The sequence below is a fragment of the Tenrec ecaudatus genome, chromosome 9, assembly GCF_050624435.1.
Source record: "Tenrec ecaudatus isolate mTenEca1 chromosome 9, mTenEca1.hap1, whole genome shotgun sequence".
Classification (NCBI taxonomy): domain Eukaryota; kingdom Metazoa; phylum Chordata; class Mammalia; order Afrosoricida; family Tenrecidae; genus Tenrec; species Tenrec ecaudatus.
The window spans coordinates 8,849,631-8,876,611 of NC_134538.1; the positions used below are offsets into that span (position 1 = coordinate 8,849,631).

The 26,981-nt window shown below is 41.7% G+C and overlaps 1 protein-coding gene across 3 annotated transcripts in view; it reads left to right on the forward strand.

The window, feature by feature from the left end:
* The window catches only part of CHD2 (chromodomain helicase DNA binding protein 2), a 159,398-nt gene that overhangs the window by 119,713 nt on the left and 12,704 nt on the right, over positions 1 to 26,981 (forward strand). For 2 of the 3 annotated variants that reach the window (XM_075557881.1, XM_075557880.1), the window contains 9 exons: positions 1,957 to 2,095; positions 2,266 to 2,416; positions 3,497 to 3,619; positions 7,342 to 7,470; positions 8,312 to 8,452; positions 14,712 to 14,846; positions 18,875 to 19,053; positions 21,446 to 21,545; positions 24,588 to 24,801. In XM_075557881.1, the coding sequence (XP_075413996.1) occupies positions 1,957 to 2,095; positions 2,266 to 2,416; positions 3,497 to 3,619; positions 7,342 to 7,470; positions 8,312 to 8,452; positions 14,712 to 14,846; positions 18,875 to 19,053; positions 21,446 to 21,545; positions 24,588 to 24,801 (1,311 nt within the window). The remainder of the gene's footprint in view (positions 1 to 1,956; positions 2,096 to 2,265; positions 2,417 to 3,496; positions 3,620 to 7,341; positions 7,471 to 8,311; positions 8,453 to 14,711; positions 14,847 to 18,874; positions 19,054 to 21,445; positions 21,546 to 24,587; positions 24,802 to 26,981) is intronic. The other variant, XM_075557882.1, reaches the window with a different exon arrangement.

Sequence of the window (26,981 nt, forward strand, 5' to 3'; positions counted from 1 at the left end):
ACCCACTTTTAAGACCCCAGTCACTCGCTAAAGTAGGATGTAGACATTGTTTTAGGGGCTGTTTTATGCCAGTTGACTTTAGTGTCCCCTCAATATAATCCTGAGCCCCCAGGCCCTCCACCTGTTGTTAACAGTGGCTGAAACATTTTACAATCTCACCAGCAGCCATCAAAGAGAATTCTAATCTCTCTGTATCATTGGTATTTACCTTTTTTTTTTTTTTTTTTTACTAATAGCCATCCAAGTGATTACCAAGTAGTGTCACACTGTGGGTTTGCCCATTTTTTAAAACTTTGTTTAATTTTTAGGAACTTTTTATCTGGTAAAAGTTGACAGTTTTATCTGTTGGTTTGTTGATAGTCTTACTTTCAGACTTTGAGTCAGGTACAAACATTTCTGTATACCTAGGATGTAAAATAGTATACCTTTATTTATTTATTTATTTCATTTCCCTCTCCTATGAATCTCTATGATTGGGTTCTTTTACTTGGGGGTCTTCTGATCGACTTGGTGATTTTCATGTTTCATGTTCAGTTTATCTTTTTCATTATGACAACTGTTAATCTTAACATCATTTATTTAAAATTGTTTATCTTTTCTTCAATGTCTGATTCTTTAAAAGGAAAAAAATATTTTATGCGAACATATACCAATCCAACCATTTCTGCATGAACAGCTCATTGATACTGATCACATTCCTCCAGGTGTGCAGCCAGTCTGCCCTCCTTTCTTGAGCTCCTCATTAGCCTCACCCCACTGTCCCACCTAGTTTCTGAGATGCTCTTTCTTGTCAATAGGCTCTCCTACAGGCAGGTCTTACAGAGGTTCTTTCTAGGTAAGCTCAAGTACTGTCGGATTTTAAGGAGACTTCAGCGGGTATATTTAAGGTTTAAAGATTATCTTAGTGCAATGATTTCAGAGCTTCATCAACTGCCTGAATTTTTTTTGAAGCTACAAAATCCTTCATGGGTATATTATAATTTATTAGACTCGTGTAGCTGAACAGTTAAGAGTTTCAATCTTTTGTTTTATAGTGTAGTATGCAATACTGTGTGTGTATCATTTTGTATTTGTGTAACTGTAGGAATAAAATACCTAGAATTAGAATCAAGAGTTTCACCTAATTTTACAATTTTTAGCCCTACCAGCAACATATGATAATATCTGTTTCTTCTTAGTCTCCTCTAAACAATGTTTTCAAACTTAGGAATTTTCCCAACATGATAGTTTAAACGTGTTATGTGTATAGGATGTCCATTCCTCCTAATAAGAGGTTGAGCATTTTTCACACTGGGGGTCATATGCACTTTTTTTCCTGTGAATTATCTACTTCCATAAAGAGTTAGTCTCTGAAACCCACAGGGGCGATTCTACTTTGTCTTAGAGTGTTGCTCTAACTCAGAATGGGCTCAGTGGCAGGGAATTAAAGGTTGTTGTTTTTTTTAGGATTATTTTAATTTGACATTTGGCTTTTGTAACCTTTTTTGCTTTCCTTTTATTTATCACCTCCAATGTGTTAGGTGTTAACTTGATTTTCCTCTTTCAAAGTTGAGATCAAGCAATGATTCATCTTTAAAGCCTTTGAGGTTATTGCTTTATTTTGTTTTGAACTCTGCTAGTGTGGGAATATAAAAGAAACTTGAGAGTTAACACAGTATTTTTAGAAGCTTCTGTTGTCCATTAATTCTGGAAGCAAAATAGTGAAAAACAAACAGGGAAATTAAAATATAATTGTAAATCTCAGTGTATTTAAAAAAGAAAATTTCTAAATCTTAAAGTAATTGTTCGGAGGTTACTTTATAAGTATTAAGCCATTTTTGTTCCATATAGTATAATTTTTAACTAACGTTAATTAAACAGGAGGGAATATGCATTCAGGGCTTGCTGACTGATGCTTTCTGCGGAGCTCTGGTGAACTCTCATGTTATCTAATGTCCATTGTTTAATGAATTTTAGGGAAAGGACCAGGGAAAAGGAGAGGCCCTACAATTAAAATATCAGGGGTTCAGGTTAATGTGAAATCCATTATCCAGCATGAAGAAGAGTTTGAGATGCTGCATAAATCTATCCCCGTGGACCCTGAAGAGAAAAAAAAGTGAGTGTGTTTTGTGTACGTGTCTGAATGCTGGTACCATCCATAAGGAAACAGATTTGAAATTAGAATGAATTATGTGGTGGTCTCATTGTTTTAATCTTTAACATTGTATTCATTTCCAAAACCAGAAAGGCTATTCTAATGTGCTTCTGGCTTTGAAATCCCTCTAGATACTGTTTGACCTGTCGTGTCAAGGCTGCACATTTTGATGTTGAATGGGGAATAGAGGAGGATTCTCGCCTTTTGCTGGGAATTTATGAACATGGTTATGGAAACTGGGAATTAATTAAAACGGATCCAGAGCTTAAATTAACTGACAAAGTAAGTAGCTTTGTGACACCGGAGGTTTCAAGATAATTGGCTGTGTAATATTTTTTACAAAATAAACTTCATGACGTCACTATAATAAAAACTTAAAATGAGTACAGTAGAAAATTCCTGGGATTTCTTATCCTTGGAGATACTAGCATCTGTAGTGACCTATGGCCCTGTGTATCAGGAGAGATCAAAGGGACGTTAATAACCAGGTAGAATTTTGGGAAATTATAAGAGGGATCAAAGTTCTGATCTTATTTTTGGTGACATCTCATTACACCAAATACCAGGGGTAAGAAACCTAATACTAAGAACATTTCTTGGCTTTATCCAACTGCATTTTACTTGAATACATCAAGAAGAAAGATCCATAACTTGGCATTTTTTGTAATGGAATTAAACTTGATCTGCACTTCTCCCACAAAATCAAGCTGCCCAACCTATTCATTGTGAGCCTGGCTCTGAAGTGGAAAGGGCGTGGCTAGAATGTGAGGAAGGAAAGCTGCCAGGCTCAGACGGCAGGGAAATTTGCTCAGTGCTGTGCTCTCAGCAGGGCTTTGCCTGGCATTTCAATAGCGCTCATCCTGCTGCTTCTAAGAGGGTGACAGTACCCTGAGATCAAATCCAGTGGGGACCAGAGGTCCAGTTGGATAGCAGGGAGTGGATCATGTCCTGGCATCGCTTAATGCTCTCCAGCAATGCTCTCAGAAGCATTTTAAATCTAAAATGAAGCTTTAACCTAGCTCCAGGGAGTCCCTGCTCCTGGAAGGAGGAAATCCACGACGGCTGGGATGCTCTAGCAGATGAAGCCTACAAGTCCCTCCTACCTGAGTTGTTCTACCCTGTTAACAGCACAGGTAGGAGCCAGTGGGAGAACTGGATTACTCCATCCCATTTTGTGTAACAAGAATGGCTCGTCAGGGATTGCCAGCAGCTGGGAGCCATGGACATGAGATAGGATCTGAAGCTTTCTTGGGTGGTTGGGGAGGGGCGAGGAGTGTGCTCAGGAGTTGTGGTCTCGGCTTCTTCAGTGCGCTAACCTGGGTGCCGGGTGGTGGTGGGTGTCTCTCTTCTCTCCTGTTGAAGATCCTGCCCTTGGAAAGCGATAAAAAGCCTCAGGGCAAGCAGCTGCAGACGCGAGTGGACTATTTACTGAAGTTGCTGAGGAAGGATCTGGAGAAGAAAGGCGCTGTGAAAGGCGGAGAAGCGGTGAGTGGGGCTGACTGTCAGGCCGGCGACTCTCATCTGCAGTGGGCTAGGAAAAGAAATGCCCTCCCAGGCGTGGCATCTGCTTATCCATCTTCCCATGGTCAGGTGTTCCTTTAAGACTAGTTTTAATCGATAGCGATAGCAATTTTAATTTAAGAATTGCCCCAGAACTCATGGCAAATTCCTTTTTTTAAACATTTTATTAGGGGCTCATGCAACTTTTATCACAATCCATACATTTACATACATCAGTTGTATAAAGCACATCTGTACATTCTTTGCCCTAATCATTTTCAAAGCATTTGCCCTTAAGCCCTTTGCATTAGGTCCTCCACTTAAGCCCTTCGCATCAGGTCCTCTTTTTTTCCCCTCCCTCCCCGCTCCCCCTCCCTCATGAGCCCTTGATAATATATAGATTGTTATTTTGTCATATCTTGCCCTATCCGGAGCCTCCCTTCCCCCCCCCTTCTCTGCCGTCCCTCTCCCAGGGAGGAGGTCACATGTGGATCCTTGTAATCAGTTCCCCCTTTCCAACCCACTCACCCTCCACTCTCCCAGCATCGCCCCTCACACCCTTGGTCCTGAAGGTATCATCCACCCTGGACTCCCTGTGCCTCCAGCCCTCATATGTACCAGTGTACAACCTCTGCCCTATCCAGCCCTGCAAGGTAGAATTCGGATCATGGTAGCTGGGGGGAGGAAGCATCCAGGATCTGGGGGAAAGCTGTGTTCTTCATCGGTACTACCTCGCACCCTGACTGACCCATCTCCTTTCCTAAACCCCTCTATGAGGGGATCTCCAATGGCCGACACATGGGCTTTGGGTCTCAACTCTGCACTTCCCCCTTCATTCACTATGGTATATATACATATACATATATATATATATATATTATTTTTTTTTGGCATGATGCCTTATACCTGGTCCCTTTGGCTCCTCGTGATCGCACAGGCTGGTGTGCTTCTGGCTTTATTGCTTCTGAGCTAGATGGCCGCTTGTTTATCTTCAGGCCTTTAAGACCCCAGACACTATCTCTTTCGATATCCGGGCACCATCAGCTTTCTTCGCCACATTTGCTTATGCACCCGTTTGTTTTCGGCGATCGTTTCATGGAGGTGTGCAGCCAATGATATGATTTTTTGTTCTTTGGCAAATTTCTTACAAATACTTTCACAAAGTCAATATTGTCTCACATTGTTCTCTTTCCTTCCCAGTGTTATTATTCCAGACACACCGTTGCTATTTATTTATACTGCTCCTCAGTATGAAGGAAAATTCTGGTTGCTGTGTGGAATATCACTGGGTTTGCCTATAGTTATACCCAACTCTTGGGTTCCTTGGATTACTGGGTTTCAGAGATAGAACGAGTAATTAGAATTCACAGATAATTCAGAAAACTAGTCTTAACCTGCTCATGAAAACTATTAACTAGGTTGCTAATTAACTCATCTTGAGATTTTTTTTTTTGGAAATCATTTTATTGTGAACTCTTACAGCACTTAGAACAATCTCTACATCAGTTGTATCAAGCACATTTGTACAGATGTTGCTATCATTTTCAAAACAGTTTCTTTCTACTTGAGTAGCCCTTGGTATCAGCTCTATTTTTCCTCCCTCCCACACCTTCCCACCCTTGTGACCTCTTGATAAATTATTATTTGCTTATTTTACGTTGTCTGTCTCCATTCACCTATGTTTCTGTTGTTTGTCCCCCTAGGGGTGTGTGTGTGTGTGTGTGTGTGTGTGTGTGTGTGTGAAATGTCGATCGTTATGATTGTTTCCCCCTTTCTCACCATTCTCCCCCTTCCCCCTATCCTCATGGTATCGCTACTCCCATTGTTCCTGAGGGGCTTATCTGTCCTGAATTCTGTGTGTCAAGAGCTCTTACCTGTACTGGTGTACATGCTCTAGTCTAGCCGGATTTGTAAGGTAGAACTGGGACATGATAGTTGGGAGGGGGGGTGGGAGGAAGCATGAAATACCTAGAGGAATGTGTGTGTTTCATCGGTGTTATACTGCACCCAGGCTCGCTCATCCCTTCCTTTTGACCCTTCTGTGAGGGGATGTCCAGTTGTCTACAGATGGGCTTTGCGTCTCCACTCCAACTCCCCTCATTCCCATCAGGTATGATTTGTTTGTTTTGGGTCTTCTGATACCTGATCCCATTGATACCTTGTGATCACACAGGCTGGTGTGTTTCTTCCTTGTGGGCTTTGTTGCTTCTCTGCTAGATGGCTGCTTGTTTAGCTTCACGTCTTTAAGACCCCAGATGCTGTATCTTCTCATAGCTGGGCACCATCAGCTTTCTTCACCACATTTGCCTATGCACCTATTTTGACTTCAGCAATCCTGTTGTGAAAGTAAGCTTCACAGAGTGCTAGGTTAATAGAACAAAGTGTTCTTGAGTTTAGGGAAGACTTGAGTAGAGGCCCAATGTCTGCTACCTTGATACTTAACTTATAAGTAGACCTATATCCCTATCATTATATATTTAAACATGTGCATTCCTATATTTGTACCTCTATAAATGTATTTTGCCTCCTAGATCTTTCCTCTATTTCCTTTTACTTTCCTCCTGTCCCGCTAACATGTTTGACCTTCATTTGGCTCTCAGTAATTCATCTTGGCTACATTGCTCTTGATCAAACCCCACCAGGCATTCTACACCCTCCTTGCCATCGATTTTAGATCTCTTGTTCCCTTGTCCCTGGACTTGTTGGCTCCCTCTCCTTCCTGTTCCCCCGGAACCATCAGTCCCATTGTTTCTCCTCGGGATTGTTTATCTTGCCTGTCTTATAGAGATAGACAAGAAGAAGAAGAAGAAAAGAGCCTATAAATAGTTCCAGGGGTCCATTTGCTGACCCTTATGTGTGTTTTCCGATCATGTCTGTAGAGGTGCCAAGCCATGCCCTCGAGCCTGAAGTCTATTTTTGGGATTCCTTCAGGACTTCATTGCTTTTCTCCCCTGGCTGCTCTCTGGGCTCCCTTTGTGTTTCACCCTGTTGTGTGGGAGTTGGGGAGCAGACCGGACACAATTCCCACACTGTGTCTCCATCTTGAGACTTTATCTTGTTTGGTTTCCCCAACTTACTTTCATTCAGGACTAGCAATAGAGGGAGTCACAGTTAGGAGACACGGTCAGTTGCAGTCTGCCCTGGGAACCCTCGTTGTGCATGTTTGCATAGGTATGCCATTTGTATTTGTTCCCCTTTAGTGGGCGACATCATCAATGTCCCATGCCTTGTAGTGTGTGTCCTTTTGTGTATAGGATGACCTTTCCCAGGTCATCCTGTCTCTGGAGAGACAGGTTAGATTGTGCTTACACTTCTTTTACTTTTCTGCACCATGTTTCATAGAGTAGATACTATTTTAGCCTATTTCCATGTTTACATTGAGTGTACTCTGCTAGGTTTTCTAATGATATGATTTTTGACATGACTATCTTTGTAGATGAGGTGTTTATCTTTCTTTTGAATTCTGACTTTAGGATGAATCCCAAAAGGAATTAATAGGCCAAAGCGTATGACTGTTTTTATGTAGTATATGAGATACACTAATATTACAGCATTTCATTTTTCTTTTAATTGGACTACTCTGATTTTTTTTTTGAATTCTCTCTTTGAATACCATGACTCTTTCTGCTTCAGAAAATCTTAGCATTATTTGGTTATGCTTTTGAGAAATTTGATTTATGGTTTTGTCTATTTCTCTCCCTTCCCAGGCCAAATTGAAGAAGCGAAAGCCTCGCGTCAAGAAGGAGAACAAAGTGCCCAGGCTGAAAGATGAGCATGGAGTTGAGTTTTCATCCCCGCGGCACTCCGATAATCCATCAGAGGAGGGTGAAGTGAAGGTATAGACTGGACGTCAGCTATGGGTTATTGTTAGTATTTGGGGCTACATTTATTGTGCCATCTGTTAGGGAGAATCTTTTGATATGTGTTTGGGGAGTAGATAAAGTAAATATAGAATAGGTGTGTCTTCGTTTACTTTGTTAGGATTCAGTGGTTCATTTGTTAGCAACTGCAGTTTCATAGAAGTAGAAGTAAATGAAGATTCATAGGAAATTATATGTTTTAATGATAAATGGCAGTGCCACTCAGCTTCTGCCTTGGGTAGGACAGGGAGTGGTGAAGACTCTGGTTACCCAGAAAGTTCATGCCTAATGGAAAGGGAGACAGGTATTCGGCAGCTTAGGTAGTATGAGGCCAAACTAAATTAAGCAGTTTGCAACCCCTGACCTACTCAAAGTAAAAAGTTAATTATTGCCATTCAGTCAGTTGTTTGTTTTGGTAAGTGATAGCTGTAAAAGATTTTATTTCATTATCCTTAGAATGTAGTTGTACTTTGAGATTATGTCCAAGAAGACTAACAATAGGAAATCGCACGGTTGTGAGGTATATAGACATGCTTCAAATATTAGCAATTGCTAACTGATTTTGGCAGATTTATAGTCTCTCTGACTGTGCGTTTCTTGCAAATGTGAAGTGAAAATAATGCTATGTCACGGGTTTCTGTGGAAATGATAGGAACAGATGTAAATTGAGAGTATCTGACTTTATGGGATCAGCCAGTGGTCGCTAGAATGCTAGATGCAGAGGTGATTCGTTGGGGCAACAGATCTTTTCTGGAAAATAATCGAATCTAAACTTTGTGACCAAAGCTAATATCTCTGGGAACCGATTTATTTCTAGGATGATGGCTTAGAAAAAAGCCCAATGAAAAAGAAACAGAAGAAGAAAGAGAACAAGGAGAACAAAGAGAAACAAACGAGTTCCAAGAAAGACAAGGAAGGGGATAAAGACAGGAAGAAGTCAAAAGATAAGAAGGAGAAGGTATTTGATGTCATCATCCTTATTAAAATATGCAGAGCTTTGGACATTTTTAGGGCTTAAAAACGGGAAGATAAGAACATATTGATAAGAACGGATGCAAGGGTTTATAGTGGAGGTAGGGGAGGGTGAGAGAGTGAGGGGGTGCGGGGGAGCAAACAATGTACGTGTGCAGGGGGAGGGACCACTAGAAATGATTGTGAGTACATAACTCATTCTAAAAGTGATTTCACCATCAGGAAAATGATAATGTTCTTAAATTGATTGGGGTAAGGATTGCACAATTCTTGGTATGGTTGAATTGAATTACATGATATGTGGGTATGTGCCCCAAACTGAAAAATAAAAGAAACTGAAAAGGGGCTTCAAGATCCTGAAATAATTACTAATTGTCTTTTTTGTTGTTGTTGTTATCCCAAAAGGAAGAGGGGCCTTTAGCAGGCCACTGACCCTCCTTGCTGAGAGAGATGATGTTCTATAATAAAGAACTTTACCTAATCTTTTGTTACATGTTTCCAAGCGGTGGAGGGGTGTGTGTGAATGAGTTAGGACAAGTGAAGGAAGTCTGCACTTAAACTGTCACAACTAGAAATGTCCTCTGATTCATGGGAGAAACACAATCCACAAAGCAATTCAACCAGTTGGAGGGATTTAAAACAGTGAACAGTTTTGGGAGTAGAATGGAAATAAAGCCCTGCTGTTAACATAAGCTTCAAATTGGGAGTTATAGAAAATCCATTCCAAACCACAGAATTCCAGCAAAGTATTGCATCCATACTTGCTGGCTCCTAAAGAATATATTTCGGAAATAATCCTTAATCATTAGTTTTGAAATATATAAATCATAATTATTGAAATATATAAATAAGAAAACTGCTTGTAATTCTACTACCCCAGTGATGAGATAACTCTATTAGATTTCTTAATGTATACCTGTGAAATTCTTGCCTTAATGCCTAGAAGTATGTGTTTTAAAGAAAAATCAGATTAGACTGTAGCAATATACGAGGGTCCCTTACCCCCCCACTCCAGAGAAAAAAAAACAAAACAGAAAAAAGCTCCGCTAGACAGAGCTTTCATAGTGCGCATTCTTCCTGCTAGTTGAGCATCAAGCAGCTCTCCTTGAGGTAGTACAACCAGTGGTGTTGCTTGGGAAGGTTCTCTCTGGGCACAGTAAATTTTTTCATAAAACCAATTTCACTAAAGCTCGTTTTTGTGATGGCCAATCTAAGAGAACAGTGTGCAGTTGTGAAATTTTGTTTCCTACTTGGAAAAAATGCCACAGAAACTGTCATGATGTTGAACACAGCTTACAAGTACAGCACTTTGGGAAAAAACTCAAGTGTACGAGTGGTTTTTCTCGTTTAAAAAAAGGTGAAATGTAGATTGATGACAAACTTCGTCTGGACTTCTGTCGGCTTCCAAAATGGACAAAAATGTTGATGAAATTTGTACACAGCGCTCAAAGACTGTCGACAGACCATTGAAGAGATGGGGAAGTTATCTGGACTCTTTTGGAGCTTGGTTCAGCGAATATTCAAGGAAGATTTGGGAATGAGAAGGGTGGCTGTGAAATTTGTGCCTTGGGTTCTGACTGACCAGGAAAGAGTGTCGAGTAGAAACATGCTGTGCTTTGAAAGACCAGCTCCGAAGCCACCCAGACTTTTTTTCTCAAGGTCATTGCTGGTGATGAGACATGGTGCTATTCTAAGCATCCCAAAGCAAGCATCAATCAAGGCAGTGGAAGATCATCACCTCGCCCAAAAAAAGACTCCTTAAGTGAAATCGAGATCGAAACGATGCTCATTTGTTTTTCTGATGTGAGGGGGATAGTGCATTTGCAGTTCATTCCACCAGATCAGACTGTTAATCAAGCTTTCTATATAGAGGTTCTGAAAAGATTGTGTAACAGTGTGTAACAAAAAGGCCTGATTTGTGGCAGATGGGGGATTGGTTTTGCCACCACAACCATGCACCCATTCATGCAGCTATCTCAGGCATTTTTGGGGCAAAAACCAGTATGTCTCTCTGGCTACACACACCTTACACACCTGACCTCGCTCCCTGTGACTTCTTTTTGTTTCCATGAATGAAGAGGGATGCGAAAGGACAGTGATTTGATGACTTAGAAGAGGTAAGGAAAAACGAGGAAGGTGATGCAGTCAACCATCCAAACAGATGAGTTTGAAACATGTTTCCAAGAATGGAATCGCAACGTTAAACATTGACAAAGTTCATCTCTGGGAGGAAGTAGATTAAAATGTCATGAAATATAGACCTTACTGAATGAAGCGAGTCTGACAATCTGACTTCTTAGCAAGCAAGCAATATGTCACGTTGATCGAGTAGTTCTTTATTCAGAAATGAAAAATGGAATTTTAGAACATAGAGGTTATATAACTTGAGTTCAGCCTATTTTGGTAACGTTTGAAAGTGCAAACAATCCCTCGGGTTAAGTAAGGTACATAATATGCATGGTTTCTCTAATTTTAAAATTTAAAGTCTAAAAAGAACCAGATGCTTAGATAACAAGTTAAGTTCACATGGAGGCCAAAATAATAATGAAAACCTTTAAGAGAATGTACACTTTATATAAACAAAGTATGTACTAGAGATCTATTTCTACCAATAAATCTTTGATCTGTTGTTTTGAAAAAAAAAAAAAAAAGAATGGAATCGCAGATTTGACAAATGTATTCAGTGTAATGGAGAGTACTTTGAAGGTGATCAGGTTGTTTTGTGTGGAAAAAAAAGTTAAATACATAGCTTTGAGAAAAAAAATCCCCCCCCCTTTTTTTTGGTAACGCCTTGTATTGTTAACAATATGTTAAAAAGCAATACATTCAGTTTACAAGTAAATAATTGCTTAAGAGAATTCTTTAATGGAAGCCATTTTTTGGATTATATTAGAAACTATTTAAATTTATATTGAAATTGGTTTCAATTTTTTTGTTGTTATTGACCATACTTTGACTAACACCTTTGCATATGTGCCCCCTAAGAAGTGTATTCCTTTTTTCTGATGAATTTTTTATTATGAATTAGGTGGGGGGATTTATATTTCCAACCATCAACTCTGTGTTCAGTAGTTCAAACCACGTGTCTACAACCCTCGCCTTAGTGTCCTATCCCACCCCTCCTCTGATTTCTCTTCTCCCTGTAGTGGACCTCCATTCTCCATTTCACCTATGTCAGGACCTGACAGCCTTCTAGTTTGTCGCTTCATCTTCCCAGCATTGCCCTCCCTTCCTTGGGAACCGCCAAAGTCTGTTCCCTTTGGTATGCACATCTCTGTCTTCAATTTTGTCCTTATCGTGTGGGCTCCTACAATAGTTACCCTTTCATGCGTCACTAACTTCACCCAGCGTCATGTTCTTCAGGCCCATCCATGTCGGAGGTGTTTTGTGGTTTCCTCGTTGTTTTTAAGTGACGAATAGTATTCCATTGTGTGTGCGCACCCAAGTTTCTTTATCCATTTTTCCACTGATGGGCACTAAGACTCTTTCCAACTTCTTGCTATTGTGAACAGTGCTGTAATGAATATAGTCGTGCTTATGACTCTTACTTCTTCAGTGTATCTACCCAGCAGTATTGTTGAATCGTATGTCATTTCTGTCCCATTGTTTGGGATAGAAGTGGCACGTTCCACACCTTCTCACTTTCTACAATAGTTGTACTTACCTACAGACCCGCCAGCAGTGTAGGAGAGTTTCCACCTCTCCGTACCTTCTCTGAAATTTATTGTTTTCTTGAATTGGGCTGTCACATTGTTGGTGTACAGTGATACTTCACCAGTGTTTTTATTTTCATCTCCTGGATAGCTTAGGATTATGAGCATTTTTTCATGTAAGCTGCTTGGATATCATATTTGGTGAAGTGTGTGTTTATGTCCTTTGCCTACTTTTCAATTGGATTATTTTTTGCTTATTGAGGTAATACATTTTTCTATAAATTTTAAGGTTGGTTCTTTGCTTTTTTTGTGTTATTGCTAAAGATTTTAACTGGTCCATGAATTTTCTTACTCTTATGATGAAGTCTTTTAACACACTTAGGGATCTTTTGTTGTCGTTGTTATCTTTTGATGCACACAGGACCCCAGCCATCCATTTTGTCTTCTATGTGTGCTTTGTGCATTATATTTAATAGTATGTGTATACACGTCCCTATTTTCTCATTGAGTATTTTTATAGCTGTAAGAGTTATAGGTCTTTGATCCTGTTTCATTCTTCTGTAGATAGAGACCAGTCTTTCCAGCACCATTTGTTGAAGATATAATGTTCTTTGGCCCTTTTTCAATGATTAGTTGTCTATAAGTAGATTGATTTATTTCAGGGTTTTTGGATCTCTTCCGTTGGTCTGTGTACATATTATTGTACCAATACAGTCTTTGAAAATTACTGTGGCTCTGTAATAGGTTTGGAAATTCAAAATTTTTTTTCTTCCTAAGTGAGGTATTTTTAAAATGAAAGTATAAAGAACAAATTTACCTACCCACCCCCACCCCCAATATGGCAATGGCTTCTTTCTGGTAGGAAGATTAATTTCATACAGTGAATTGATGTTTTGGAGTCATCAGCAAATTTCCTTTTTGCGTCCTACATCTTTTCATAGATTACCCAGAAATAAGTGATTTTTTTTGCATCTTCCGTATTCCATCCTACATATTAATTGTTGTTAGGTGCCCTTGAGTTGGTTCTCACTCGTTGCGGCCTGTGTAAAAGTAGTTCTTCCATTTCTCTCCCTGTTACTTTACTAAGCATGATGTCCTTCCCTAGGGACTGGTCTCTTCTGAAAACATGTTCAAAGTACCTGAGAGGAATCCTTGCCCTCCTGGAGTGTAAGGAACATTCTGGTCACACTTCCAAGACACAATGGTTTGTTGTTATGGCAGTCCATGTTACTTCGAAATACTCTTTGCCAGCACTATAATTAAAATACATCACTTCTCTGGTTTTTCTTATTCAGTGTCCAACTTTCACATGCATATCAGGCACTTGAAAATAGCATATCCTTGATCAGACGCACCTTAATCTTCAAAGTAACATCTTGCTTTTCAACACTTTAAAGAGGCCTTGTGTAGTAGGTTTACCCAGTGTAATGTTTCATTTGATCTCCGGATCTTGCTTCCCTGAGCATTGATTGTAGGTCCAAGCAAGATGAAATCCTTGATAACTTCAGTGTTTACTGCTTTTAACACATTTACACATTAAAGGTTTGCTCTTAATTTTGAAATAAAATAATAGTTAAAACATTTATTTCATCCACTACTCATAGATTACACCTGTTGGTAACATGTGTTCATGTTATGTCAAGTAGTTTTTTTCCTTTTAACTAGAGTAGTCTGTATTTCATGAACCCATTACTGCAGCGGTTCTCAACCTGGGGGTTGAATAGACCCTTTCACAGGGTTCGCCCAATTCATCACAGTAGCAAAATTACAGTTAGGACGTAGCAACGAAAATAATTTTATGTCTGGGCGGGGGGGTGTCACCATAACATGAGGAACTGTATGAAAGGGTCGCGGCATTGGGAAGGCTGAGAACCACTGCATTACTGCAGGTCCTTAAAGCTTCACCTGTTTCCTTGTCCTGGTCTCATTCCTCTCCCTCCTAGATAGAGGTAGCCACTACTCTCCGGTTCATTTGAGGCCTTCTCATCCACGAGTTTGTAGTTTCACTACATATTTGAAATAGCAGCTGTCAATGATTTATTAGGATGATTTTCAGATAATACTTTTGATGTATAAGGGGACTTCAAAAATGTGGAAAATGAAATTAAAAGACAAAGGAATTTTCCATGAACTTTTCAAGCCTTCTCATTCAATCACACAGTGTAGACTATTGCTTCGTCCTTTTAAATGTTAGAACATGAAATCATCAGACATGTAGCCTTATTAATTTGAGGGTTTATTTTGTTGATTTAGGTAATGCCAATAACTCAGGTAATTTAGTTACCATTACAGGTGTAGTCATCTTTAGATCAAAGTGTTTGTCCTTTTGTAAACTTACTAATAAAAGTTGCTACATGGTGCTCCCCGTGCATTCTATCATTTTATGATCCTAATATCTTGGCCTTTTTGTACCATTTATAGAAGCATTGATGAAGCTGAAATTCTAATTGATTGTGTTGAGAGACAGGAATCGAAACGATGCATAATTCAGCTTATTTAGCTTTAGCTTCATGCTCCCTCAGGGGATTTCACAAAATTCTTTTTTTATTACCTGAGGCCATTATATATTTACCCATTCTGTTTCTTTCAAAGCCTAAAGGTGGTGACGCCAAATCTTCGAGTAAATCCCAGCGATCTCAGGGTCCTGTTCATATTACCGCAGGGAGTGAGCCTGTCCCCATTGGAGAGGATGAGGATGACGACCTGGACCAGGAGACATTCAGCATAGTAAGTCTTGAAATCGCAGGTGCTAGCCTCTGATGGAAGAATGAAAATACTAGCTTGGAAACACATTGCTTCTGACCTGGAAGACCTTGTCTCTAGAACAGACAGGCAGGAAGAAATGTTCCTATTTGGTGTCTAGTTTAAGGGCTGGATCGCTGTTTGTATTACCCGTCCAAAAGGTCTCAGTGGCTCTGAAGGGCACTCTTCAGTTGGGAAACTGAAGTGCTCACTTTAGCTAACCTTGACTGAGTACTTCCTCTGCGTGGCTGTGACCCCTGGGACTACCATGTTGAATAGATACTGTCCCTGCCGTAGAAGTGTACGCCTGTGTAAAGGAGATGGGGTACTACACACATCGTGTTGGCAGTACCGCTGTGCCTCTGGAGGAAGAGCTGGTAGGATGCAGGGACTGGATCAAAGGAGGCATGATCAGGAAGTCATGTTGGAGTTGGGTTATGAGTGAAGAGTAGAAGGTAACAAAGGAACGGTATCCACCAAGGACCTGTGAGGGTACTGGGTAATGTGCATTTCAAGAGGGAGCAGAGGCTACTGTAGTCAGAAGACCAAGAGCAAGGAATGGTGAGCCGAGGACTCTCCCCTGCAGAAACCCAGGCAGCCTGGCGGAGTGAGTTACAACAGTGGGGAACATGGAATATCACCTTTCATGCTGTGGTGTCAAAAGCTAAACACCAACCAGCCAAACCAACCAACAAAACCCATTGCTATCAAATTGATTCTGATTTCTAGTGACACCACAGTAACCAAGTTTCTGAAGCTGGAAATGTTTGCAGGAGCAGGAACCCTCATATTCTGTGTAGTCATTGGGGGTTGTGATCTGCCAGTATTGTACTTAGCAACCCAACACATCGCTCATTCGGCTACTAGGGCTCTCAGTGTTCACAGATAGGGCATGGCTATGTCTTTATAGGGCACAGGGAAGAGGATAGGGAGGGCGTGCATGGCCTTAGCTAGAGGCCAGTGTGTCCACAGGGTCCCTTAGCCTCTAACTGGAAGTGTACTGTAGTGCAGTCAATAATTTCCTTCCCCACCTCCCTTTTCCCCTAAATAATAGTTCACTGGACTAGCTAATTCATTCTGAAAGGAAAAGCACAGACAACTTTCAAATCCCAAAAGAGAAATGCATGACTTTCAAAGGGTTGGGTAGTGCTTCATTCTGGTATAAATAGTATTGCTAGGGGTGAAACCAACTCCATGGTGCGTGCGTGCGTGCGTGTGTGTGCGTGTGTGTGAAAAAGTTTGTGGGAAATGCAATGAAAAGCTAATGGAATTTTCCCATATGTTTTGGGAGGCTCCTTTGTATACACATATATTATATGAGGGGTTCAAAAAGCTTGTGGGAAAATTCCACAATAAATATCCATTTATTTCCATTTCCATGTGTGTATGTGTATATGTTTGTGTGTGTGTGTGTGTGTGTGTGTGTGTGTATGCCTGTGTATCAAAAACCAAATCCTCAGCCATTGATTATTCTGACAGTAAATTTTCATGGGAGCAGACAACCTCATTTCCCAAGAAGTGAATGATGGATTTGAATCACCTACCTTGCTATTAATAGCTCAGTGTGCCACCAGGGCTTTGTGTGCGCACATGTGCACATGTATACATTTTCACTTGTACTTCAGTGGGGATTAGGGCAAAGCTTTCAGTAACATTCATGCACAAAGGCAGAACCATGCCTCCAGACTGCAAGTAGAGCATTAAAAACTAAATATTTGGTAGTCCTGGACCACCATTCATTGGGTACCTTCAAAGCTGAACTGAAGTCCACTGACCTCTAATTCTAAAACATTCGGATAGCAGTCACCTGCTGCTCCTCACACTAGGGAAGTTCAGCAAGTCAAAAGGGTTTAAATCTGTTAGGAGTAAGTTTGAGGTGAAGCCGTTTGCTTAGTGGGACTTGCACGTCGAATGCTTGTGGTGTGGTCTATGAAGGATGTTGTGAGCCTTGACAGTCAAAGTCTCAGTAGCATATTGTGCACAGCCGGGAGCACCACGGGCTGGAGAGAAACTAGGTGCACAGTGTCCAATTAGGAACATAATGCCGGGTGTATTCTCCCCGAGGGTTCTATGTAAGTGCTGTTAAGCGTTTTTATTTTCCGTGGGAGGCTGCTCCACCAGGTTTACCCTCCAGTGGAAGTATTTTCACCTCCTCTGAGGCATACGTGCGCCCTTGCCCGTCGTGATTCGAATCTTGAGTGTCGCTATGCGTGCAGAGTCTGGATTTGGGGTGGCGAGCGTAGGGCTGCATGGCAGCTACTGAGTAGTCTTTTCATTTTACCCGCATCGTGAGAAGCTGAGCCCAGCTGAGGGGAGGGCTACTCTGCTGAAGTGCTTATTGGAACGTACATATAAAGTGGGTGATATACGAGAGGGTATGCAAAAAAAAACCCCCGAAAAAACAAAAAACGAATTTTTTTCCCCAAACCTAACTATTTACCCCCTTTTTTTTTTTTTACAAAACAACCTTATCACTTTGAAAGTACTTTCCATTGCACATTTGTCAAATTTGTGATTCCATTCTTGGAAACATTTTTCAAACGCCTCTGTTTGGATGGCTGACAGCACCTCCTTCGTTTTTTTTCTTCACCTCTTCCATCTTTTCATGTCCCTTTTCATTCATGGAAACAAAAAGAAGCGGTACAGAATGAGGTGAGTAAGGTGTGTGGGGCAAAATAGGCATGCTGCTTTTTTGCCAAAAACTGGTGCACTGAGATGGCTGCATGAGCAGGTGTATTGTTGTGGTGGCAAAACCAGTCCCCCGTGTACACAAATCAGGCCTTTTTTATCGCACAGTGATGCAATCTTTTCAGTACCTCAAAATAGATAGCTTGATAGTCTGACCTGGGGGATGAAGTCCAAATGCACTACGGGTCGGGAACTTGATGGACGTCCGAATGGACCTGAGTTTTCCTCATAGCGCTCTCCTTGTAAGCTGGGTTCAACATCACAACAGTTTCAGCGGCATGTTTCCCGAGCAGGAAACAAAATTTCACATCCACATGCTGTTCTCTTATATTTGCCATCACAAAAAATGAGGTTTGAGTGAAACTGCTTTTAGGGGAAAGTTCACTGTGACCACAGAGAACCTTCCCAGGTGAGGCCACTGGGTGCACTAAAAATGCATACGATGAAAGGTCCACTCAGATCTTGCCTAAGCACTAGACAGGTTCTCTGCCTCGCTGCTTGGGAGACCACATCAGAGGCTGACATGCCTCTGGTACTTCTTAAGCTGTCTTTCATCATGTTTTAGCATTTACTCCCTATTTGCAGAGCTGCCTAACATTTGGGCAATTTTGTAGTATGATCAGATTGGTTCTCAGGTGGCTGGCTTAGGGTTCCGTTTTCCCAGAACCAGTCAGTCATTTCCCTTGCTGCCAGTGTTTTGTTCTTGTTTTCACTCTTGTTGATCCTCTCTGCCCCTTTTAAGACATCCCCTTTAGTGTTTTCATTAGACTTGTGGAGAGATAATATTCCTTGGTCCAGAAGTCTCTCCCATAGGTTCCTCTAACTTAGATTGAAACGTGATTGAATCAATGAACTAAAACATAGCAGCAGTGGTGGGGATGATGCAGGACCAGGCAGCATTTCCTTCTATCTATATACTATGTATTCTACAATATTGTTCAATACAGTGTATTACAGTATAGCTCGTGTAAGGTCCTTATGCAGCTCAATGACACATAACAGCAAAGGACTTGCAGGTATCATTTTAAGTAGTTTGTAGAGGGAGCTTCTCCGGTCAGGTTTGTAACTTGGCTTTTCATGTGATCTTTATAATGGCCTTGGGGGAGGCACGGTCATGTCCTCCTTCCAGAGGAGAAAGCAGCATTTCAAGAGGGCTAACTAAGCAGCAGAGTTGCTTTCAGAGCTCTTCCGTGAGGGTGCTGGATGTCCTTCCCCTCCTCTAGCAACAGTATGCCACAGGGGATGTGGGAATTTAGGACACAAAGACCAAAGAAGCGTTTGTGGCTGCGGATATTTCATGTCTGAACTCCATTGTCCTGTTGCAGTGTAAGGAGAGGATGAGACCCGTGAAAAAGGCCCTGAAACAGCTGGACAAGCCAGACAAGGGACTCAATGTGCAAGACCAGCTGGAGCACACCCGGAACTGCCTGTTGAAAATCGGAGACCGGATAGCCGAATGCCTTAAAGCCTACTCAGACCAGGAGCACATCAAACTGTGGAGGAGGTAACCCATCTGGGCCATGTGGTTGCATGTTTTGCTTTGACAGCCAGCAGGTGTGGGTTGGTTCTGTCATAGAAGGGTTGGAAGAGCCACTTGATAAAAATTTGCTAACAAAAACCAGTTCTTGACAACATACGTACCTGTAGGCTTCCCCTTCTTCCTCCTGAACAAGGCCAGGCCACTTTTTAGTAGGTTGGGTGATATCATTTCTAAAGACGAAGAGTAATACTGGATATGTCAGGCATTCTCAAAATACTCACTCTTGCTGGAAGGGGTAGAAATTATTTTGTCACGACCTTACCCACCTCAAGTTAGTGTGCAGACATGGGAATGGTTCTTGGTTTTCTACCAAGCCCTGAGGTGAAATGACACTTAATCAAAACTTTGGTTTCTAAGACATGGCTTGTGTGTGTGTGTATATTTTTTCATTCATTCATTCATTCATTCATTCATTCATTCATTCATGTAGATGGGCACTTTTGAGATTTTTAGAAGACTTGTGGAATTTCTAAGAGAAAATGATAATGTTAAGTATCTTTCTACAACCCAGTGATTTTGAATTCATTTATAAGGGTCAATCACAGAGTATTGATACTAGGGTTTCAGCTCATACATGCAGAGGTTTATTATGAACAAAAACAAAAAGACAACTTGGCAATCGGTGTATGTCTACAGACTAGTTCTCCTAATGATACACATGTCTTAGTCTCTTTAGGGGGCCTCAAAAATAATAATACAAGGCCCAACGAAGCAGGGTCTGCTGGGCCAGCTAAATGCAAGGCATAGAGGTCAGCTCAGAAGGTTGTGGCAATGGTTTTTCAACTCCAAAGCGGTAATATTGATCTTATCAAAGGACACCGGATGATCTCAAGGGCTTATTATGAAGAAATCATTTTAAAACTGTTAAAAGGACCAGGAAAATTGTGTCAAGAAATTTTTCCCCTGGCTTTGACTCATAGTGACATTATATGTAACAGAATAAAACATTTCCATTAAAATTTTTTCGCATCACAACGATACAACTGCGTATTCTCGGCCACAAGAATTTTCTTGGGAATCTTTACCCTACAGCCCTGATCCCGCCCCTTCTTTTGTTCCCCAAACTCAATTGGAGTCCCTTGAGGATGCCCAAACTTCCACTCGGCCAGGTGCAAATCAAGGTGCACAGGCATCGTTAGGGAGGAAGGGTTACGGAGATGGACCACTTCCTTCAGCAGTAGATGGAGACGTAGTTTATATGGTGATATTACTGTTTAATAGATGTTGTATCAATACTTTTTGATATATGCACACATTTCATGGTCAGTGTCATTATTTATCTTTAAATGATACACCCTTTGCCAGTGGACTGCTGTTTGATAGGAAATTGAATTTTTAAAAGCCCTTTCTAGCCTTGATATTCATGGCAGGCTTCACATTCATGGGAAAGGGGATAGTTTCTAAAATAGCACTTTTCTTCCTCTTCACACTGTTACCAAATTCTGCCTGCACTTGGCCTTCTCTACTTGATGTAATCTCAGTTAGAAGATAAGAGAAAGTTATCCTAGTGCACAGCTCCGTGACCCTTGGCTTCCTGCTAGCCACTGAGAGCTGTCTATGTTCAGCAGGCACACACTCTCAGCTAGCAGAACCCACAAGAAGGTTCGTTCCCTTTAAGAGTTTATCATATAGCAAGACTCCTGAGAAACTGTCCCTCATGAACGGTGAAGGCAAGACCAAGTGCAGTAGGAGTCCCAAAGAGAAGGAAGCGTGTACCGAACAGTATAGGCTCAAATGCAGCGTGTCTGTGCGTCTGCAATGACTGGGAAGTGGGGCCATGCTGGGATGGGTAGAGGTGTAGTTTTAAGAGGTAGTCAGGACTGGAGTTGTGATATAAAAAGCCCAAGGGATGCCTTCCACCTGAGGCAGCAGTTTAGTAGTTGGAGAGCCAAGATAGGTGTTCCATCAGTGGCATAGAAAGACAACCCTGGAGGAGATCTGCGAGGCATGGATCACTTATTCCAGCCCACTCTGCCTCCCGTGTCTCAGGTTCATTTTATGGCATGACTTCTCTCTTGTCAGTAATGCCCTGCTAGGGCGAGGTGAGAGCGCTGCATGTGAAAAGAAGGAAGCGCGGATCCCAGGCTGGGAGATGAGATGGTGGTGATAATGGGATACATGGCAAGAGTCATGTGCGCCACTGTTGAGAACTGGAGGGGCTTTTAGCTCTGAGACGGAACTCGCCATCAAACTTGGTGCAAACACCCAAAGGAATATTCCTGTAGCTTAAGTTCTTCAGGTGGAGAGCACTGAATCACAGCAAAGTTCAATAGGTTGCCATTTATAAAAAGGATGAACGAAATTGCTCTATTAATTCTGCAACTTACCAGAACTGATCATTTCTTCTTTTTTTAAGGAACCTGTGGATTTTTGTTTCTAAGTTTACAGAATTTGATGCTCGGAAATTGCACAAGTTATACAAAATGGCTCATAAGAAAAGATCGCAAGAAGAGGAGGTAAAACAGATTTAATTCTAAGTAAAATTTAAAAACCCATCCCAAAGAAATAAATCCTTAATTATTGTTTTTTCACCTGCTGGGCAGGTCGTCATAAGCTCACTGGTTTGTGGTTCTAAAAGGGCCACTGGCTCTTGGCCCCCGTGTCCCATGGAAGCACGAGTGCAAGGGCATGAAGGAGCCTGCTGCTGTGTTCAGTGTGTGGATAACTAATTGGTGGCTGCTGCAGGCCAGTCTTTCTTGTTGAGTCAAAGGTACTGGGCTTCCCTGTGCCACAGACATAGGTCAGATGTGTCTCCACCTTCCATCCTCCTTTCCCCGCTTCTGGCCAACTGCTCCTTCCACAGCATTCACTCCATGTCTCTTCTGGGTTCAGGATCCATGGCGTGGCCACACTGTACTCCCAGACAGTGCTTACAATCAAGGGGGCTTATTAGCGCAGTCAGCAGGTTACCACAGTCAGGATCAGTAAACAGTAAGGAGAGGCGTTGGTCTCAGCCAACAGCCACGTCCCTCGCTAGTCCCCAGGCTCTAAGCCAGGTGGTCCCTTGGCTTCCCTGCCTCAGTGTCTCAGTCTTGGTGCTGTTCTGTCCCTGCTCCTCCTTGCTCAGTGCTGGATCTCAGCTGGCTCCTCTGTTCTGTCTCCTGGTCCCCATACCACAGCCTCAAGTGCCTCTGGTCTCAGCCGCTGCCACTTGAAGAGAGAGATCTTGAATGTGCTCCACGGGTGACTTCTTTTGTTTCGTCCTGGGATTTCTTTCCCTCTTCTTTGGAGATGGCTCATGCTTATGTGGAAGTGTGGGTTTTGCCTTTCAGCAGACTGTACCCGCAAAAAGGCAAAAGGCGTGATTCGAGTCACATCCTTCACTAAAGTGGAGACTCGGCATATCAGTCACCTTAATCCTGCAACAACGCACTCTGAAATGGGGTTGGGACGACAGGCACAGAGTGCAGAGTTGATGTCACGGGAGGCCTTATGGTTTGAAGGGTCCTATTCATGGTCGACCTTCCACTGTGCACGCCACCCATCCTCTGAGGTGCTTGCACAGTTGGTTTCTAACATGCTCCAAAGGTTTGTCACGGAGTCTTTGTGGGCATTAACGTTTTCACCACCGGCCCGAGCAGTAAGGATGATGCTGAGAGTGGCTGGAAACCTCTTGTCCTGTTAAAGTCCAGTTATGTTACAGGTGGGCTTTGGGCCTCCACTTTGTCCACGCTCCTTCACGTCAATGTGATTGCTTGTTTGTGAACTTCTGATGCTATTCCTGTCGACAGCTCATGATCACACAGGCTGGTGTGCTTCTCCCATGCGGGTTTTGTTGCTTCCCTGCTAGATGGTCGCTTGTTTAACTTCAAGCAAAAAGGACATAGAGATTTTAAGATGTTTATAAGGAAGTATCTTAGGTATCCAAAAGTAAGAAAATACTTTATGATATGTCCATATATGCATTATCAGGGTGTACTATTCAACCATTAAGGAAGTAAGTAGAAAAATACTTATGCATGGGAAGGTTTTCATAATCTATTAAATGAAAATAGATAACACCGAGTAGTATTTTTTTTAATCTATATATGTATAACAGGCTGGAGAGATGTAGGCCAAATTTTAACGGTAACTGTCCTTTGGTTCTAGCTCACTTTGTTTCTTTTTTGTAAACTGTATTTTCTGATGCTTTTATATCAAACATTTGTGTTGTAAAGCAGTTATTCAAACATTTAGGATGTCCACCTTAATGAACTTGGCATGTGAACTAGTTCCACTGCACTTGATAGGTGCCATCGAGTCAGTAGCAATCCATAACGACCCTTCACACAAACAACAGAAGACAAGCTGCCCGGTCCTGCTCCGTACGTAGACTGGTTCCTAGCAGCCATGGTGTCAGTCCATCTCGTTGAGGTGGTCCTTCCTCTTTGCCCCTGCGCCTCCGTTTGACCACACGTGATGTCCTTCTCTAGGGACTGGTTTCTCCTGACAGTATGTCCAAGGTAGTGCCCACTGCCAGGAGTGGTTCGTTGTAATTAGCTCAAGGAAGTTAATAGTTCTGGTTTTGCGTGGTTCAAGATGATTCTGTGAGACTACTGATGGCCCGGCTCCCGTTTCAGATTATGCACACTAATGTAGTCCATGCGTAGGATTTATCAGTAGAGGCTTTTCTGTCAGGTCAATGTCAGCAGCTAGATTACTGTTGTGTCATGCTGTGTGAACTCATTAACATTTATGAGCAGTTTTTAGTAAGATGGTAGTAAAATGGTAAACCAGCAATGAGGAACAGGTGAGATATAGTAGGTAGATATAAACTCAATTGTGAATTAGTTGAACATTTATAGATCATAATTTTACATTCAACAATTAATGCACATTTTGTTTCCATTCATCCACTGCAATCCCCCTCCCTCTCCCCACCCCCAGAATGTATCAGTAGACTCAGAATTGCTGATTCTACGTCTCCCTCTTTCCTATTTCTGTTGCTCCTCCTTTCCTAATCCTCTGCACCTTGTGCTTGGATAAATGCTGCCCTTATGATTGTAATGATTGGTTATTTTAACACAGACCTGAAGGATCACTAAGAGCCATAGTCTTGTGGGCAAGGGGATGGGGCTGGGGGAGGGGGGGAGCTGGTCCCACCAACCATGTAAGTCTGGTCCAACCTGTAAGTTTTTTCTCTTACAATTCGGAGTTTGGTTCCGCAATTTCCTCCCATTTTATCCGGGACCTTTTCAGAGCAGTTAGTGGTAGGTGCATCTAGTTCTTCTGGTCTGAAGGTTCTGGAGGCTAATGGTCCTTTAGTCTATTGGACTTAATTATTTCCGTGTGTCCTGTGCTTTTCTTTACTCTTCTGTCCTCTGGATGAGTTGCACCTTTAAGACTGCAATCGCTGCTCCCCAAATTAGCAGGTAGAATGTTGTGCCTGAACTGTGCTATGACATGGCCTTAGTGTCCCTGAGCTCAACAGCTAGTCCAGAGGGAAATAATTTTAAAATGATTGCCTTGGTAAGCAGGCCAGGGATGCTGACGGTCTTTGGTTTCTCTTCTCTGTACAGGAACAAAAGAAGAAAGATGATATGATTGGTGGTAAAAAACCATTTCGACCAGAGGCCTCTGGTTCAAGCCGGGACTCCCTGATGTCTCAGTCTCATGGCCCACACAACCTTCACTCTCAGAAGCCTCATTTGCCTGCCTCCCACGGCCCACAGATGCACGGACACCCAAGAGACAACTACAATCACCCCAACAAAAGACACTTTAGTAATTCAGGTAGGCATTATCTGGGTTTTTTAAAAGAGGTGCTAAGGAAAGAATCATTTCATTTTCCAAAAAGAGCAACTTTATTCTTTTCCAACATCTTGTTCTCTTTATTGAGAGAAAGCACAAAATAAAGATTGAAGACTTATTTTAATTTTGGATTAGGAGAAATATAACCACCAAACATAAAAAGCAATTGATAGATTAAGGGAGAAAGTTTTCATTACGTATCAGTGACATGGTCAAAACTGCTAATATTAAAAGACCCCTATTTAATCAGTTACAAGAGATAACCAAATAAAAGCACGAGCAAAGATTAGAAATACGGATTCACACAGAAGAGGAAATTCAAACAGCTATTATGACAAGATGACCTACAAAGAAAATACAGATCTTTCTTTGTTGTTGTTCAGTAAGTTAATCTTTTGTCCATTCTGACCAGCAAAAATGAGAAGAAACAGTGTATGCAAATTGCAGTGAGTTACTACAGTCTTTTAATAACAGATATCCTTTGACATTATTCCTGTCCTGGGGGTTTGGTCTGTGGAAATGAAAACATTACATGTATGAGGATGGTGTTCCTTCTCGTGCCAGCAAACAGCTGCACATAACCCACACGCTCATGGACAGAACATCCACTGCCGCTGGGTCTGTCAGTTCCCACCCTGTGTAGCAGAGGCTCCCGATCTCTTTGGGCCTGCTGCCCTCTTTGCAGAAAAAAAGAAAGAAAAAGTATTCTGTGTCCTCTCACAATTAACAACTTTTGTAGGCCATACTCTGGGATACAGTGTGGGTATTTACTTTTGCATTGCCCCCCCTGGATTGTTCCAGTGGCCCCAGGGGGTGGTCTCACCCCCTTTGGAAAACCCTGCTGTAAATAGGGCTTCTGAGACTTTGCATCTTTAATGGCGCAGACCACCCTGGGTCTGTCTCCACCCCATCCCCACAGACAGGTGTCCTCGTGGCCACAAAAGTCAGCCCCTCTTTAGGTTTTCTCTTCCTTGGTGTCTTAGTCCTTCTTGTCTTAGTTGATTTTGTTGTTCTTTGGCATTTCTAAACAGATAATTAATATTTTTAATATATTTTGTTTTGGGCAAGAGCACTTTGTTTTTGGTAAGTACCTGAATGCCAGCACGCCATGTTATTAGCTTGTAGAAATCTAAGTAGTTTAAATTTAATTTATTTTACGGGAAGGAAAATTGCATGATGTTACAAGATGGGTAGGAATTATCTCCTGCGTCTCAATAAGTCTGGCTGCATTTGTTGCATTAACTTTTTCTGGGTATTAAGCTCATGTGTTCTTCGTCATGCCACTGATTTGATAACCTTCATAAGCTGACTGCAAGGTGGCCTGGTGGCCTAGTGGGTTACACATAGGGTTACTAACCACAAGGTCAGCAGTTGAAACCACCAGTCACTCTAAAGTAGAACGATAAACTTGTCTGTTTCTGTAAGGTATGTACGGTTTCAGAAGTCCTGGGGAATAGTTCTGCCCTATGGGGACATTATGAGTCAGAATTGACTCAGTGGGTAAGCTAGCTGCAGTCTTAGGTAAAACTTGGGCATTCACCTTAATCATGCAATGCTTCTAACCTGTGACCTACCTCATGGTATGCTCAAGAAAAAGGAAAACCATTGCAGTTTAGTCTGGGAATAAATTATATAGCTTTAATTTTAAGCATCTCTATTCCACAGACCTTGATGCCCTGGTTGAGCTGACTTCCCATTTGGCTTGAAGCCATCTTTAAAATGACATTGTCATTGTCTTTGTTGCTGTGTGTTCTTTTTTGTGTGTTGAGCAGTAAATCATTTTCACTTCTTGATCCTCTGGTTTTGTCCACCCATGAACAGCAATAAACTTGAGCCACTGACTGACTGGCTATTTAAACTGCATAAATTCCTTAATGTTGGTATTCTTTTGATTTGGCTCTATATAAAGATGCTAAAAGACCAACAAAGCGAGTAGAGAGACATTTATTTGATAACATGTCTTTGTTTTTTTAGTACAGTTGGAGGGAAAAGATTGATTTACCATAAGGCCACCCAGTTGCTTTTGGTCAGGCCTCTTGTGCTAGTTTCAGAGGCCTAGTAAGTTACCGCAATCCGGGGGCCATAGACAACAGTAATTTATTCTCCCCCAATTCTGGCAACCAGAAGTCCAAATCAGGGTGTCAGCGGCTTTCTCCCAGAGG